The sequence below is a fragment of the Parambassis ranga genome, chromosome 2, assembly GCF_900634625.1.
Source record: "Parambassis ranga chromosome 2, fParRan2.1, whole genome shotgun sequence".
NCBI lineage: Eukaryota > Metazoa > Chordata > Actinopteri > Ambassidae > Parambassis > Parambassis ranga.
This window is the reverse complement of record NC_041023.1, coordinates 34,242,796-34,259,907: the sequence shown is the minus strand read 5'-3', so window position 1 is coordinate 34,259,907 and position 17,112 is coordinate 34,242,796. Positions and strand designations below refer to the sequence as shown.

At 41.7% G+C, this 17,112-nt stretch overlaps 1 protein-coding gene across 1 annotated transcript in view; it reads left to right on the top strand.

Moving 5' to 3' along the window:
- The first annotated feature begins 2,363 nt into the window (after window positions 1-2,363).
- ano2b (anoctamin 2b) overlaps window positions 2,364-17,112 on the top strand; it is a 47,057-nt gene continuing 32,308 nt past the window's right edge. Inside the window, exons 1-5 of the mRNA XM_028420475.1 lie at window positions 2,364-2,400; window positions 6,836-7,032; window positions 7,397-7,399; window positions 8,343-8,384; window positions 10,171-10,557. Of these exons, the coding sequence (XP_028276276.1) occupies window positions 2,364-2,400; window positions 6,836-7,032; window positions 7,397-7,399; window positions 8,343-8,384; window positions 10,171-10,557 (666 nt within the window). The remainder of the gene's footprint in view (window positions 2,401-6,835; window positions 7,033-7,396; window positions 7,400-8,342; window positions 8,385-10,170; window positions 10,558-17,112) is intronic.

The window sequence follows — 17,112 nt, the reverse complement described above, 5'->3', positions numbered from 1 at the left end:
TCCCTCTGAATTCACAGTGTGAGTGTGATGAGCACATGGAGGCTGTGGAAGATGTCTCCATTCATGCACATACTTTTTATCTTTCTTTGAATCCATTTTGAAAATGTTAGCAGTGGAATGAAATCAGCACATCGTGAAGGATCTATGAGCTTCTCACGCAGCTGTTTCTAGAATTGCTGCTTTTTATGGAGTTACTACCATCATGTGAATGGCTAGCTGAAATATTTATGGTTGTATACTCATAAACAGGGCGAGCGGGGATCCCCAGGCCACATATCGAACTTCCCGCAGCTCCTCATAGGGGCACATGGCTTCTCCCAGGCCAGCTCAGAGAAAATCCCTGCAGTGAGTTCTGCTAGCAGCTGTTTAAACTACCCAGAGCAGGTTACCTATATGGGTCTGGTGGGATCTTTTTAGCTAGCACCTGGTTCAGGTTGCAGGTTGCATTCCATGTGTGTAGTTTTAGGCTATGAGGAGTTGCCTGAAAACCAAGCTGGCCCTATGACGACATGCTTTAACACAATTTCTACGGTTTAAGCCAGCATCCAACTTAAGCAGCTTTCAGTGTGCTTGAAGGGAGATTCTATGACTGTGAGATTTGTGCTAAACTGAGCTAATCCAGCTGATGTATCAGTTTACAAATACATTCCTCAGAACAGCAGCTATTTGTGTTTTATAGTTTCCAGTCTGAGCTCACATTTTAATGTTAACAATACAGAATGAGAACAGGGTGCTGGATGTTTGGACGCATTTTAAATTTGACGTATATATAAATGAAATGAAAAATGTGAAACTGAGTGTGATAAAGAGCATCTTCATTTGAACTGTATCATTAGCAGAGGCTGTTCAGTGACACAGTCTGACCCCTATCTCTTCCTTCCTGTTTTGAACTTTGACCTTCAGTGACTCCTGCAGGTCAACACTTGAGACTGCGTATGTGAGAAAGCTTCTGTGCACAAGATGTTCTCATGAGCACAGAGCAGCCTGTAGTCCCAGCTTGACCTTTTCACAGTTTCCTCGATTACAACGCCGAGCCGTTAATATTACAGCCTTCAATATTTAACACCCTGTACCTGTAGCCGCTGTAACTGGAGACTGAACGTGGAGGTGTGTGTGTGTGTGTGCCACATCAGATACCTTTACTGATAGAATGCGAAGGCCCGCGTGTGTGTGTGTGTGCAACCTGACACTGCCTCTCACACTCTATCTGTATTTAGCATCAGTTACCATCAGGTAGAACAATTAGTCACTGAGGAGGCTCGCCAAGCAATTAGATTTGGAGGTAGTAGAATGTGCAACACACACAACCCATGCAGCAAATCCAATCACTAATCCCATTTATAATATTCCTCAAGGTGGAGAAGCACGATGCTGCTCAAAACCCCATCAGTCAGACAGAGAGAGGTATGTGTAAACATCTGTGACGGCAGGTTACGAACTTTAAGCACAGAATGTGTTTTTTTTATTTTCTTACACACAGACTAACATGTCTCTATATTTTAAAGAAACAAAGAGTTCAGCATGAACAGTGTCTATAGAGTGAAGACATTCTGGACTAATAGCTAACATTGATGCTGTTGAACAGATTTTCCAGTCTGCACATTAGCTTCTACATTTGGTACAGCTCTGATTCACACCTCAAGACAGCAGGGCTCCTGTCTATTTCAGGAACAAAGATGATTTCTTAATCTATCTTATGTACGTATATGTTGGTGCTCCACTCAGCAGTGAAAAACTCCACTAGTTCTAGGATCAGTAAATATAAAACCTGCTTACATCCAGCCCTTTAGAAATATGCCTCCTTCGTCCTCTTCTTGCTTTATGTTCAGCCTTGCATGTCCCGACTTGCTTCACCTCAGCAGACCTGCTGTCAATATGTTATGTGCCTCTTGTGAATTCTCATTAGCTCCCTCTCTTGGATGAACTTCCTCATTATATAATTTTTATTTTGCCTTTTTTCTGGTCTTAAGCTCAATGAAGCGGCCCTTAAAGACCCCACAGGTTTGCAGCTAAACCAAAACATAAGGCGCAGTAATTAATGCACATTAGTGGGCCTGGTAATCTCTGCCGGAGTCAGTGTGGAGCTGTAATTCCTCAGCCATACAAACAATCAGCCAGTCTGCTACCCGTGAGCCTCGGTGTACTGTGCATTAAGTAAGTGTACACAAGAAGCCGAGTTGTGGAGTTTGTGCTACCCTCACAGCCGGTTGGAGATGAGTATTATCCCGGCAGAGCTAAGCTTCCACTGAGCTGAGGATTGCAGCACTGAGCGTTGCTGTTGGTCCTCTCACCTGCTGCTGACAGCATAGCAGCGTGGCTGTCTGTCTGAATGGGAACTGAGAGTCACCCAGAGCTAATGTGAAATGGCTCTCCGAAGGTCCCCCTCCTCCACCTGTGCAGGTGAGTGCCTACAGGAAGCCCTCCCCTCTTTCTCTTTGTCCTACCTGTCCCTCCTGTGTCTTCAGCCAACAAAGGACAGGACCACTGTAGAGTAACCCACCTATTGTCCCTTCCCTGTTCCCTTCCCCGTGTGTGTGTGTGTTTGTGTGTGTGTCAACAGGCTGTGTGGGGCCCCCGTCAACAGGCAGCTCTGTGCGGTGTTCAGTTCCATGTGAGTTTAATTCGATTATGCATTCAGACACTGTGCTAATGTGGTGTCCCTGTTCTCATTGTGACTCCTGGAGGGAGTGTTTCCCTACATTTGGAACATGATTAATCAGTTTTCAGGAATGATTTCAGTAGATCAGGTTGGTTCACATGGCTGTGGTGAGGTAAAGACCATGTTAGGTTTGAAGTGAAACAGCAGGGTACTGCTCAATTAATACAAGAGCACATGAGCTGCATGTGGTACAGGCTGCTGTTTGGACAGGAATGAGGAGCTAACTTAAGCTAACTGATGCTGTGTGCCAAAGTGATTGTTAACCAATAATTACTCTCCTCTCAGTGGTTTGCTGAGAGTTTCGTCAGTGCTGTTGTGCTTGTCTTATTGGTGTAACCTGTTGTTGTTTTGGTTGTCATTGTGGTTTTTCTGTACTCTCTGGTTGTCTCAAATTTTCTGGGGTATTTAGTTTCTTGCTGTTTAATATTTGTCATTTCCTGTTTTATTTTGAAAGTCTGGTCTTCTTGGTGTATTCCTGTGTGTTTTGCTCCCTTGTGTTTCCCTCTGGTGATCACCCGCCCCGCCCTGATTGTGTTCACCTGTGTCTTGTTTCTTAGTGTACTTAAGTCTCGTGCTCCCCTTTCTCTGTGGCAGTCCGTACTGTGAGCACCTTTGTATTGTCCAGGAGATGTCTGCCCGTGTCTGCACTGTGTGTTCTCTAAGGTCTTCAGTGTTCTCTGGTCAGTTTTCTGTTGTCCTGCTACTTTTTTGTTGTGCTTTGTGCCTCTTAGTTTGGATTCCCTTTGTCAACTTTAGTTTAAAGTAAAGCTCGTCTTTTGTTTGACCTTTGCCTCATTGTCTGTGTTTGGTTCTTTTTGAACACTTATAAGATCATTTTGGTGTTGTGTAAGGTGGCCTGTGAGGGTCTTTCAAACCAGTTGTGGTTCTGTTCAGCCCATTACACATTTCTAAAGTCTGGTCAGGAAGTTCTTCCAAACCACACCACACTGCTATTAAATGCAAATTACACAAGACCAACATGGTGTCCATTGACTAGTGCAGCATATGCTGACTCCTTTGTTGTGTTCTTCCTTAATGCTTGTGGATGATGGCTCATCACTGTTAACAAGCCAATCACCTGGAATGTTTGCCTGCAGAGCCATGCTGTCATATGTGCAGAATGTGATTTGGTATCATCTTGCAGAAATAAGGAAGGCCTTTTCTGGTTGGTGCACATCATTAAAATCTGCCTATATACACATCTGTATTAAGGGAACCTTCATAGATAAAGATGTATTAATTTATGCCACGTGCCCCTATGATAGTGCCAGAGCCAGATGGTCAGTCTCTTTTTAATTTGTTTTCCCCTCTTCCTTTTTTAATTAAGCTTAAGACAGCTGTCACCAAATTCAAAGTGATTTTTTCTATATACGTATTTAAGTTAGCCAAATAATGAACAATGACTTCAAAAATCTTGTCTGTACCACTTATACATGAATATGTGGGTTAGATGATTTAAGGTGCTTCAGTTTTGTTCTTATTTTACATGACATTTGGCCCCTTTATGTAAATGGTAGTTATATATGAAAACAGCCTTTTGGTGACACATTCTACACAGTAAAGGTAACAATTTAGAACCTCAGAATATTCAATAAACAAGGGCTTCGGTATTTAGGATGCAATCATTGAATTCCTGCACAACCTGAAAAATGTCTGCAGCTGTGGCACATGAAGGGTTTTAGTTGGTTCAGTGGTTAATAACACCACACCAAATAAGACAGTGCTGGCCGAAGCATTTGTACAATCAGCGAGCCAGAGCTGAGACAACATGTGATAAAAGCATCAGCATTAAGCCTTTGTGCCGAGGTGCTGCCCATTAGCTGCTCCCTGAAAGATGCCCTTTGTCTCAGCCATTAGGAATTAGTGTGAAAATACAGAGAGTGTTTATCTTACACAATCGCTCCGAGAAACAGCAGCGGGGTGAAATTTCAATAGCTTCTGGTTTAAAGTAAGATTATAAGGAAAATGAAGAAGCCAGGCACCACAAATGATGGCTAATTTTCTCTACAGTATATTCTGAGAGGTGATTAATAAGTTTGACCATCTCCAAAAAGGGTCCACAGCAGCTCTGGCAGTAGTTATTTCAGGGGTTCAGCAGAAGCCCAGCTGACAAAAATGTCAAAAATATATATTTGGTTTAGACTTTTGAAATGGGAACCCCTCTTTTAGCAATGTCCTGCTTTATATTTATATAAGGGGAGTTTCCTCATCATCTCCCCTGATAACACATTCTGGCGACCTTCCAGTCACAGGCCTGCCTCTCTCTCCCCTAGGCTGCTGTCAAAGTGAACTACAAGGAAACAGAAATGCCTGCAAACTGTTGACATTAAAAGGTTGTCCTTATAGTTCAAGCGCTTGAAATCATCAAAACATGTCTCCCTCTTGACCTGGCTGACAGATCTCATTGTCATACAGTGTGTTTAAGTGTGGTACAACTGTACATTTGGATGAGAGAGGGAGAGAGAGAGCTGTCCATGGTGCTGAAAATGAGAGCACAGCACGTGGCCCGGTGCGTTACTATGGCTACAGCTGTCTGTATCCCTAAAATAACCGTATACACACACACACACACACACACTAACCTTATTACAAAAACAGCAATCTGTTGCTGTTCCTGACAGCATGGCAGTCAGATTGATGAAGCTGGAGACATATCTGTTTTGTCACTGCTGCATTTCAACTCCATCACAGGAACTGCTGGGGGAGAATGAACACTGAACACACAGCAACAAGTAGTCAGCTGGTGTTTGTGTCTCTCCACTATAAAATGGAATGACGTTTACGCTTCCTTCTTTTCTTGTCTTGTGCATTGTTGTCGTGTCGCTGTAGGCTTGTCCTTTTGTAGAGCGCTCTGAGACAGGCTGTGTGATTGACTGACACATGCGTCAATTTGCACTGTAGGATAAAAAGCCTCCCTGGGCCTCTTTGCATATTTGTGGCTACAAACAGCAGGCAGCAGTGTACAAGACTCTACCACGACTTAGAGGTCCATGAGAAATCTATCAACATCAAACCTTCACACTGACTGCAGAGAAAGTGGAGGAACAATGTGCTCATGAGCAAGGCCCCTAACCGAGTGTTCCACTGTAGTTCTACTGAGTATTGTGGAGCAAACATGCAGAGGAACAGGAAGGTCTGCCGGGAAAGATCAGTAAACTTTGGAACTTACTTTGGAAGATCAGATTGTCTGTAAATATATGGCTACTGAAGCTTAGCTTAGCATTAAGACCAGTATGATATAAACTAAAGCTAGCAGGCTGCTGCCGGTGGTATGATCATCATTTTGTTGACGTTTGTTCTTGCTTTAGCTGCACTTAGTGAAGTGATGGGTTGAAATTGTGTTTTTTATCTTTGTCTTGCTGTTGAGTATTGTTATCTTTAAGTGTCCAGCCAACATGTTGTGCAGTGCTGCACACATGTGAAAGAAGCACTGCATGTTTGAGAAAAACTTTGCTGGGATAAACAAAAGAAAGCTACACAGGGCCAGATGTGACAGACGAATCAATGTGGCTGAATCACTGCAGAAGCTCCATCTACACTCTGCTGCAGATCTGCTCTTGTTGCTGATGGATGAATGTCTTTACAGTGTCCAGCTAAGAAGACTTTTACCTTTTGAGCAACATTTTCAGTAAAAACTGACAAAAATGTCAGACCAGTGATCATTTCAGTCACCTTAGTCAGTACCAGCTTTATGAAAATACATAAATAAATAATGCTATAATAAGGAATTACTATAGCATTGTCTCTAGTGTCCTCACAGTGTCATTGTCTAAATTTAGAAAAAGGAAATTATGTTTGTTATTCAGGGCTTTGTGTATTTAATACATGCTGACCTGTTTCCTCTTTACAGATCTGTGATATTTTCTAATTTTACCCAGAAGAATGTAAAAACTATCAGTCCAAACACAAAGCCCTGTGGAACACTGCTGCTATGTGACAATAGCCAGGGTTCTTTGCCAGTAGCATGTTTAAGCCTCTGAAATACTGTAATCAGTGGTATGAAATGCAGCACTGATAACAGGACAGAGGTGAGACCTGAACAGAGAGAAGATCATTTGGTCTCTAGTTCCCTAAACCGCTGGGTCCGCAGACAGCTTGAAATGAGCATTAAAGGTCATCTAACTTAATGGTGTGTGCTCTCTAACAGTCTCCATTTCCAAAATGAACGTCTTTCAGAGTCGTGGTCCAATGGTGCAGGCTTCATCCGAGTGACCACAGCACTCAGCGAGTCATCCTCCATCCACAGTGATGCCCTGCACCACCCAACCCAGGACATGTCTGGGAACAGACTGGACCCCATGTCCTACAGCGTCCTGGAACAGGAACCAGACAAAGAAGAGCCCTGGGCTGAGGAATGCCAGAGTCTGCTACAGGTGAGTCTACAGAAACACAGCATATGTTTTCATCTGTCTGACATCCAGCTTGAAGCTCAGACTGTTGACTGGCTTACTGTGCCTTCAAAAAACCAGCGACTTGTTAAACTGAGCTAATCATGTAAATTTCCTGCGTGTGTAACACGTTTCATCACGTTGCATCATTGTATGAGTTAGCATAATATCTAATTAAAATGACTTCAGATATCTGTGATAAAGATGAAGGAAACATTCACAGTTTTTCAAAATAAAAAGTCCGGATGAACTAAATCAACTCCAGACTGACTTTGAGTAAAACATGAAGGTTAATGTTAGTTTAGGGAAAAAGATTAAGGATGGTATTAGAAATGGGTTAATGCCTCAGAAGGTGTGTATCTGTGTGTGTATTGTGTGAGGTTTGATCCACTTTTTCTGTACAAATCTGCTGCAGCACAATATTCTGCTTTTATGTGTAAACGTGTTCTTACACACTGTTTCTACAGAAGGAAACACTCTGTTTATTAATCTTATCATACATAGACCTTCATATATCTTGCTTGAAGGCTAAAAAATGTTGGGGGACAAAAGCTTCATGTGCATATAATGTGTTTTAGTCATTGTGTTAGAAACAAACCCTCTGGTCCCTCTGCAACTTCCACCAGTGGGCTGCTCCCTCACACACTGCAAAAAGTATCCACCTCACCTGTTATTCCGAGTACAACTGAGCACACAAAGACATTTTAATGAAACAGAAAAAGCTCTAAGCAGAGAGGCGTTAAGTTCACATCACGTTACAGCTTTCCTTCACCCAGGAGATGATTGAATTTATTTTTAGCAAAGACGATTAAAATTCTGAAATCAAACCTTTAAGCTACTGTGAATTATTCATCAGTGCGTGGAAATGTGTCATATAAAAAAAATCTGAACACGTTTTCCTCTAAAATGAACTGCAGACAAAACAGCATATTGAAGACTGACACTTTTTACAGTGTGGCACGTTCTGTGCCAAAAGCGCCGGCGGTGCGCAGGCAGCCTCCAGATCACCCAGTTGGATATATGGGTATCACCAGCATGTGATCAGTACGCGCGCAGCCTCTTTATACATCAGACAGATCCTTCCAAAGCTATGAGACCTGGGCCAGATAAGCCGTCGCTCCTCGTGGACTGTGGACTAACTGGAGTGACCTCAGGTGTCCTGTGGGGATGATGGTGGGGATGAAGGTGGTGATGAAGGTGGTGATGATGAATCCGCCTGCATTTTTCTGCAAAAACCGCCAACTTTCTTTTCTGCTCTTCCTCTTCTTCTCCTCCTCCTTTGTGTGCCTTTAAAGCGCAACAGCATGCAGATCTCCCCGAGTGAAGACAAGATCCCAGTAAGTACGACAAACAGTATCCATCCGCCGATAGTTTAAACGTTAGTTAGTCTGTCACACGTGTGCACGGTTTACATTTTGACACTATTGCAAACTCTTACTAATAATATAATATAATATAATACAATATAATATAATATAATATAAGAATGCATGTTTTTATTGTGGGTGAAATACTATAATAGTATCTGCAAATGAGCTATTGTAAAGCATTTCAAACCTTGTGGGAACCTTCTGGCTGCCTCCAGGGAGTTCCTCCTCTCCAGAGGTTTTGTTAAGTTTTTACCAACAGAAGGTACCAAGGTTATTGTTACTAACAGGACTCACACAGCACAAAAAGTGCCAAAAAACACTCATCCTTGGGGAAGGTCCTAGGAGAGCAGTTGCTGAAAACTGAAAACAATGTATTTATTTTGTGTGTCTGTGTCTTTTTTTTAATGTGAGGTCTAGATTTGGCTTACAATGCACAGATTGTCTTACTAAAGTAACAGTATCTGAAGCATTGGAACACCTGAGACATCAGAAACAATGCAATGGATTCACTTACACACCTTTACACAGGTGTGCTGCTCATTAGACCTCAGCTGAGCGGAGTCGTCCTGGAAATCGTGCACCGTCACCAGATTCCATGTCTGTGTCTGAAATCATGATCAATCATTAGCTGCTCCTCACTCAGCCTGCTCCACGTTTTATTCAAAGATATTATAGCACACACATCATATTCTAGTCTTTTTTTAATTATTTTTTATTAACTATAGGTGTTTTTACATTTATGCTAACACCATTTTGAAATGAAAAAATACAAAAAAGCTCACATTGGTAAATCTGTAGAATTATGATTTAAAGGTAGGGTAGGAGATTTCATTCTGATGCACTTTTTGTTAAATTAGTGTAACTTCTCTTTACTTCTCTTTACGAACCAATTAGTTTGGCAGTTTCGCATTAAAACAAAGAATATGAATCATCTGTGGAAGCTATAAAATGCTGAAAAACTTCAGCCAATCCCCCAGGACGACCTCTCGTCCTGCTCCGCGCACACCAAAGAGGTATGTGCATAAAGGCTGAAGTCACAGACTGCAGCTCTTCTTCAGGTAATGCGCATCCATGTGATTGGGAGGCGTGGCTCTGAGAGAAAGGGGCGTGTGTTTACTTTCGAAATCTGGCTCACTCTCACTGAGTTTTCAAAATCTCCTCCCCTACATTTAATAGTGATAATGTTGTGTTATTTTGTGTTATTTTTTGTATTGATGTTCTAGTAAAAAAAGCTAGCTTATTTACCTTTTACCTCATAGTTTCACACATTAACCCAAATTGGAGTATTACTTGCTTTGCTGATTATTCAGTGTCACTGACTATTAGCACATAGTTTGTAAACAAAGTGTACACACATCACCATATTAAAACAAACAGTTCTATTGATAGGTGAGGAAGTTTTAAAAGCCTTCCATCACATTCAGAGCCTATAGAGTGCTTCCTCTTGTGTCCTCCATGTTTAGTCTCCCTCTCTACATTCCCTTTGTCTAAATAAAGACTAAAAGAGCCAAAGGTGAGCTGACTGCCCACTCTGCTGCTGAAGGTTTTCACTTCAGTGTTTTTGAGAACCTGCCAAAAGCCACTTGTGTTTGCTGACACTGCAGTAGATGTTTAGGTTCATTCAAACAGTTATTATATAACTGCACTGCTGCTTAAAGTTGTTGTATGTGCTGTCTTTAAACAGTTTGCAGTCTCCCTATCATTTTATGGATGTCATTTATTTACTATTTATTCCCTTTTTGATTCCCTTTAGGTCGTGGACCCCACTTCCAGCCGTCAGGCCTGCAGAGAAGGCCTCTACTTCTGTGATGGCCGACGGAAAGTTGACTACGTTTTGGTCTTTCACCAGCGGCGGCACAGCTCCATACGATCTCCTGCTGGTGCCTCCGTTTCACATGACAGATTATCCATTGTCTCCAATGGCAACTTCCCTCCGACAGCAACTTCGGATGTGGCGGCGGGAAGAGGAGGTGGCATTCTGGGCGGGGAGGCTGCGAGTGTTGGTGAGGTGTGCATGGAGCTCGGAGGTGCAGGGGGGAGCGAGCCGATGGAGCCTGCTGACCCTGAGATGCGTCTGATCAGGCGAGAGTTTGAAGCTAACCTGCTGGAGGCCGGTCTGGAGATAGAGAGAGACAGAGAGGTGAGTTTGTGTGTAAGGTCATACTGGCGTCCTGAATGCTGGTATTTCCTTTCAGTTTGATCTTAAGCTAGTAGCTAATTATTGTTGTCCTAGTTGGCGCTGTGTGGTTGATAAACAGCAGGTTTATGAGAGCTTTTTCTCAGACAGCAAGATGGTCGATCAGTGGTCACGTAGCTGCTTGGGTTTCTGTGGTCATACGTATTAACAGTTTTTCTTGATTTAGGCCATTTGTAGATGGGGTGTTTGGGTTTTGAGAATTGACAGGTAGTGTGGTTGATCTTTTTATTCACAGAGCTATTGGGACTAAACTTTCACACAGCATGTGTTTCAATACACAGACCAAAAACCATAGCTTTATTGACTTTACAGGCTTTTAAAGATAAACCTCAACACAGAATTTGATGTGACGCTACCTTGAGCTATTTCAGGTGAGCGCCGGCCTACATATGAGCTGGGCTTGGATAGAAGTGGGAGAGACTGCATGTTCTTAAAGGTAGGGTAGGAGATTTCATTCTGATGCACTTTTTGTTAAATTAGTGTAACTTCTCTTTACAACCCGATAGCAACCAATTAGTTTGGCAGTTTCGATTTAAAACAGATTAATCATCTGTGGAAGCTATAAAACGCTAAAAACATCTGCCAATCCTACGAGGCGCACCTGCGCGTAGAGTTGGCTGGTTTGGCTGCTCTGCGCGCATCAGAGAGGTACGTGCATGATGGCCGAAGTCACAAACCACAGCTCGTCTTCAGGTAATGTGTGTCCATGTGATTGGAGGTGTGGCTTCGGGGTGAGCTCCGAGAGAAAGGGGCGTGTGTTTACTTTCAAAATCTGGCTGAGTCTTGCTGAGTTTTCAAAATCTCCTACCCTACCTTTAACAAAGTAAGGTGTCTACTGCAGTTGTAAAAAAACCCGTCCTGAAGAGGTTTCCATTAAACACTTCAAAAGCCTGTTTTGTGTGTTATAAACCTGTTGTTGTGCCTTCCAAAATCACCTTACTGCAGTGGGACATAATGTTATGGCTGGTACACAATCCGGTGGAGTCATTAAGTTACAGTTGATAAGCAGTGTGTAGTGCCTGCAGCATACACAGGTAAGAATGTATTCCTCTGCGGCTATCTGCAGTGTCATAAAACTGATGAGAAACATTTACACTGAGTGGAAATATTTCACCTGAAGTTGAACCTCAAATCAGGTAAGCTGTGAGTGTGCTACAGTTCGCAGTAGTGTGCACGTAGTTGCATCATGAAATGCGACAGTTTATTCAAATGAGCAGGAAAAAGTGACGGTGGCTTCTTTCTTGTGGGTGCTTATTTTCTTACCTTCTGCTGATGTGTGTGTTTCTCACACTGCTGTGAGGTACATGTCTACACAATAAGCAGCAAACAAGTTTTTGCAACCTGATGGAAATGTCAACAATGACAAGATATTGTGTCCACAATTAATGACAGTTAGGACATTGATGTCCCTCCTGGCTCTCTCTTTCACCAGCACAACCACTGAGACAAGAGCTGTTAAGCCCTGCCCTCACTGCAGGGAAGTGTATCACTCTCCCTTTACTTAGAATAGGGAATTGGAGATGCCCAGAAGGTCACCGGTGTCTGATGTATTGTGGTTAAAACGCTTAAGAGACAAGAGAGTTCACTGAGGACTCATTTCCTGTTTCTGTGTGACATGGTGTCTTTCACTGCCCCACCTCTAGCTGTGGTTGTATTGCATTTACAGATGAACAAATCAATGAAAAAAATGCTTTGGTGGAGACTTGCTGGGATCTTAGCAGAACACTACTGCAAGGTTGGCTCACTCACATTTGCAGGTATCCTTTGTAATGCTACATGTACTGACATACAAACTAAATTGTGATAAATCACTTTGGGGAGCCCCTCTGATGACATGGTCAAAAAATAAATAAATCGTGACCACGAAATATTTATAACGTGCGCATCAAATACTAATTAGTTCCCACAAACTAATAATTTGTTCACACAAAATACTAATACGTGGCCACGAATTAGTATTTGGTGTGCACGTTATACATATTTCGTGGCCACGATGTATTTTTTTTTGACCATGTCATCAGAGGGTCCGTAGTTCTGTGCTTCATCTTTCAGTGTCTTTAGTGTGGTTCGGTTTGCTCTGTAATAGTGGGCGGGACATTGCGGCTAACCAATCATGGCAGGCTAAGCTTTAGGTGGGGCTTTTCTGGAGGTATGCAGCATCCTTAGCTGTCAGTCAAGTCAAGTAAAATATCTGCATAAAATGTTAAACTTCATTTTTGAACTCAGCAAGAATGGTCTGCAGAGAGTGGTCTTTATACAGTGACAGGTGGCATTTGAACAGTGTCAGAAACAATATACAAACATGTAGACCATGGTACAAGCTGCACCACACCTGCAAACCAAGAAAAAGTCAGGGCGGGTGAGTCATTCAGCCTTCATCCTCCAGCAGAAAGGACACCTTTACAGTCAATATGAATGCATCTTTAAGCCTGCTGATAGCTGGGCATGGTCAGCATGTAACATGTGTGAGCATGTTCTGTCCTCATACACACAGCTGTAGACATGAACAGCAGCATTATGTGAAATACTTCCTGCTCTCCATCTACCGTGAGCATCATTGAATCTTAATGGAGAGCCATGGAGCTTGGAGTAGGTGAATAGAGCTGAGAATAGCATTTCCATTCATCTTCTCATGAGATATAATTACTTCTATGTCTCCCATCTGAGGTCTGTTCATGTTGCTTTAAATATTTAAAAGTGCACTTTCTGACCTCAGTCTGATCAGTGTATCTCACCTTTTCCGCTGTTTTGTTCTGGTGATTTCTTTTGAAATCTTTTGATATTTGATAGTTGTATTTATAGTTTACCCTTATATATGACTGGGGCTGTGTTTATTTTGGAGTCCACACGGTGGTTTCATCTGTGCTGCCAGACTTTGATTATAGTCACTGGAGCCAGCACAGCTGCTGTTCTGACCTCTTCATATTGATTTGCTAATTTAGCTTGGAACGGGTAATTTTGTTTTGACGTGTACAAATCGCTTTCACTGTGATTGTGTGTTACGTAGCAACCACTACTTGTGTGTGTGGTTCTGTCCTGATTCTGGCTTGTGTGTGTGTGTGTGTATTAGGCATTTGGCAGAACACACAGTCTGAGTTCTTGGTGATACTGCAGGCTCACTGCCACAGAGTTGTAGATATGTAGTTATTGTTTACTAAATGATCCACAGCTCCAGTCCAATTAAGTCGATGTTAGAAATGTTGTTTGTCTAATATACGCTTTTATAGCAGAGCCAGAGAAACACTTGCACAGCCTTAGAAATGGACTTCACAGCACACTACTTTTACCGTTGTACTGGATAACAATAGGGTTTAGCATGCACAAGTGATGATACCTTTTATGCTAAATCTGTGTGTGTGTGCTGGCAGCCAGTTGGTAGTGTGTGCAGTCTTCAGGCTAGTATTAATCAGATCGTTGACTGTACGGCCCAAGCCAGGATGAGATTAGCTGACTGACTGATAGCTCCTTATCTCGTCTCATGGACCGAGCAGCAGATTGAATCTACAGCAGAGAGCAGAGGAATCCTTTAGTCCTCCAGCATCCTTTATTTCAATACAGTGGCAGCTACTCTCACAAAATGACTGACAAACATAATTACACCCCTTCCTTTTAGTGTTTCTTGCTAGCCGTGGTTGTAGGAGGTGCTGGCAAAGGAGCGTTGTCTGATAATGTCTGTAGGTTTGTCGCTCACATAAAGACACCACATTTATCTTTTGTCACTTAAGCTTCTGTGGAGATAATAAAATTAGGTGTAAAATCACGGAACTTATTTTCTCATTTGAAATAAAAATGAAACTACATCACATGGACAGATCATTAACTGTTGACCTTTTGGTTGACAGTTTTAGTACTTTTTTAAAAGAGATTAAGGTTAATCTGAGAGCTCATGTAACACTGTACTGAATTAGATACATCATGTCACACAGCAGCACAGCCAAAGTAAAAAAAAGAAAAAAAAAGTACATCACTAAAAATAAAATAAAAGGTAAATGAAGCCTTCAATAAAAAGGAAAACTTAAGTACAATAAAGTTGTATAAATGACACAAATTAAAAAGAGTGCACAACAAACCATATCATGTGAACTAAACATCCACCTGTTTGACTTCAGATTAATTGGCTGCTGTGAGGAAAGAGAATCTCAAATGTCAAACTTGTTGACAGTGTCTGAGGATTACTGAGCTCACCTTTGATCTCCTAGGGACATCCTCTTACAGAACACTTTTAATTAAATCAGAGCATGAGGGTAATTCAAGCAGCGGAGCTGGGACTTCTGAAGGAGTTCACTCTGTGGGCTTTAGAGGCTGGATTAAGTGTTTCATAACATTTGGTGGAGAGGACACTGAAGGGAGGACACCTGTCTTTATCTGTCCTGTTTTACTAATGAGTTTGTGGGACAAAGACTTTGTTTATGTGAGCAACCTTGAAGAAAAATGAGGAGGACAAGTGTCCTATAATTTCTTTTCTATTCTATTCTATTCTTTCTAGTTGTGATTAGGGCTGTGTATTGGCAAGAATCTGGCGATACGATACATATCACGATACACATGTCACGATACAATACGATATATCCCAATACTGTAACAAAAACGTTATATATTGCGATTTTTATATATATGTATATATATATATATATATATATATATATATATATATTTAAGAGTATGGAAAGCTTGTTTGGAAAGCCTCATCTGAATACTAGTAATACATCTTTCACAAGAACAAAATGTTTAATTATAATTATTTCATTATAAGAACATTGCACAAAGCAACTGTATCTCACATTCAAGTTGTTTTTATGCTGAAAGAGACAGTGTGCACCACAAAAGTAAGATGCTGAAATTAATGTTTGCTCATAAATAACTAATAAAAAATCGATTTGGCCACTTGGATACCAGTATCTCCAAATAAAATATCTCGATATATCACAGAATCGATTTTTTCTTACACCCCTAGTTGTGATGTTCCCGAGAATCTGAGGTATTGTTCAAGTAAATTACTAAATAATTGTTATCAGATACATGTATCATATACAGCCACATTTTATTCTGTCCAGTTCTGTAATAGCTTTCAGGAGTGCTATATTCACATGAACTAACCTATGTGTCAATGCTAAATCTCCTATTTACACACATATCAATGAGTCAGCTGTTGATCCTAGATCATCTATGTGAAATTCAAGTGCTGTAAAGCGAAAAAAAAAACCAAGATAATAAAACAATAAGAGCATATTGTACATTACATACTCACACTGACAGATAATGCAGGATCAACAGTCTGTCTTGGAGCATGAAAAGTGAAGGTGGTTGTACGATGTTGCATTATTAGGGACATTAGGGCTTTTATTGTGTGGTGCCGTTCACTGTGACACCTGGTAAATGGAATATGTTTTAAGTGTTCAGATCCACACAGACATGGTGTCTGATTGGCTTTGTTGCTCTTTAAATCCATCCAGCTGTGGCTACATATGAGGTGCCTGCACATATTTCACAATAAAAGCCCTATTAAGGGCTTTTCCACTGAAAGGGTTTCTGATTTAAAATCATTATGAGTCATTGTGTTACTGTTGTGTATGGAAATATGACCAATTATATCAATCAAACAGAGAACAATGAGGGCACTGTATTTAATATCCTTCTATAGCTAATCAGATTTATTTAGATCAATGTTAATTTAAATCTACGTGGTATTTTTTATGCAGCAGGGGGCACATCTTCCTGTCAGTCACTACACCTGACTATCTGCAGGTCTTCAGTAGGTCCCTCTGATGTCGCCCCTCACAGCCTGCACCCCACTGCAGTGATTTCTGCTAACAGCCACCTTTCACACTGTTTTTCTCTTTGTGTTGCTTTGTCTTCATTTATCTCACTCACTCACCCACCCTCATCTGTCTCCCTGATTACCTCTTCACTTTTCCACCCAGCCGCCCCATCGCCCGACTGATCACCCTCTCAAAATCGATTCCCCCCTCCTCACCCTCTCAGCCAAAGACGCCCCCGGCTGTGGCCTAGTTACCCGGCCTCCCACTGAGATAAGAGCTAATTGGAAATCCCTCTACTAATTAACCTTCTCCAGGCTACAAGGTATTTATATCCCCCTTTTTGATGGAGCGATGAGGAAGAAATGGAAGGGAGTGTGAGGGGGAGGAGGAAAGGGGGTGAGTGAGATGATAAATGTTGATTAAGCAGGTAAAATAGAGAATGGAAGGGACCAAGAACAGCGAATATTTGCTGCAGTTTGTGACACATGATAAATGAACAAACTGCAGGCTCTCCTGCAAGTTTGCTAGATTTAGTGTGAAAGTTGCTCTGGCACTGATGACAGGTTTTTGGTGATAACACATTAGACAAAGGCTCAAAGCTTTCTTCACTGGGGAAATTCTAATAGTGGGTGAATTTTTAAAGTCATTGAAATGACCAGTGTTCATTGTGTGTGCCCTCCTGTGGTTGTGTAAGTAAGAGGATATAAATCTCCTGGTCAGGGGGACCAGCGTAAAATGG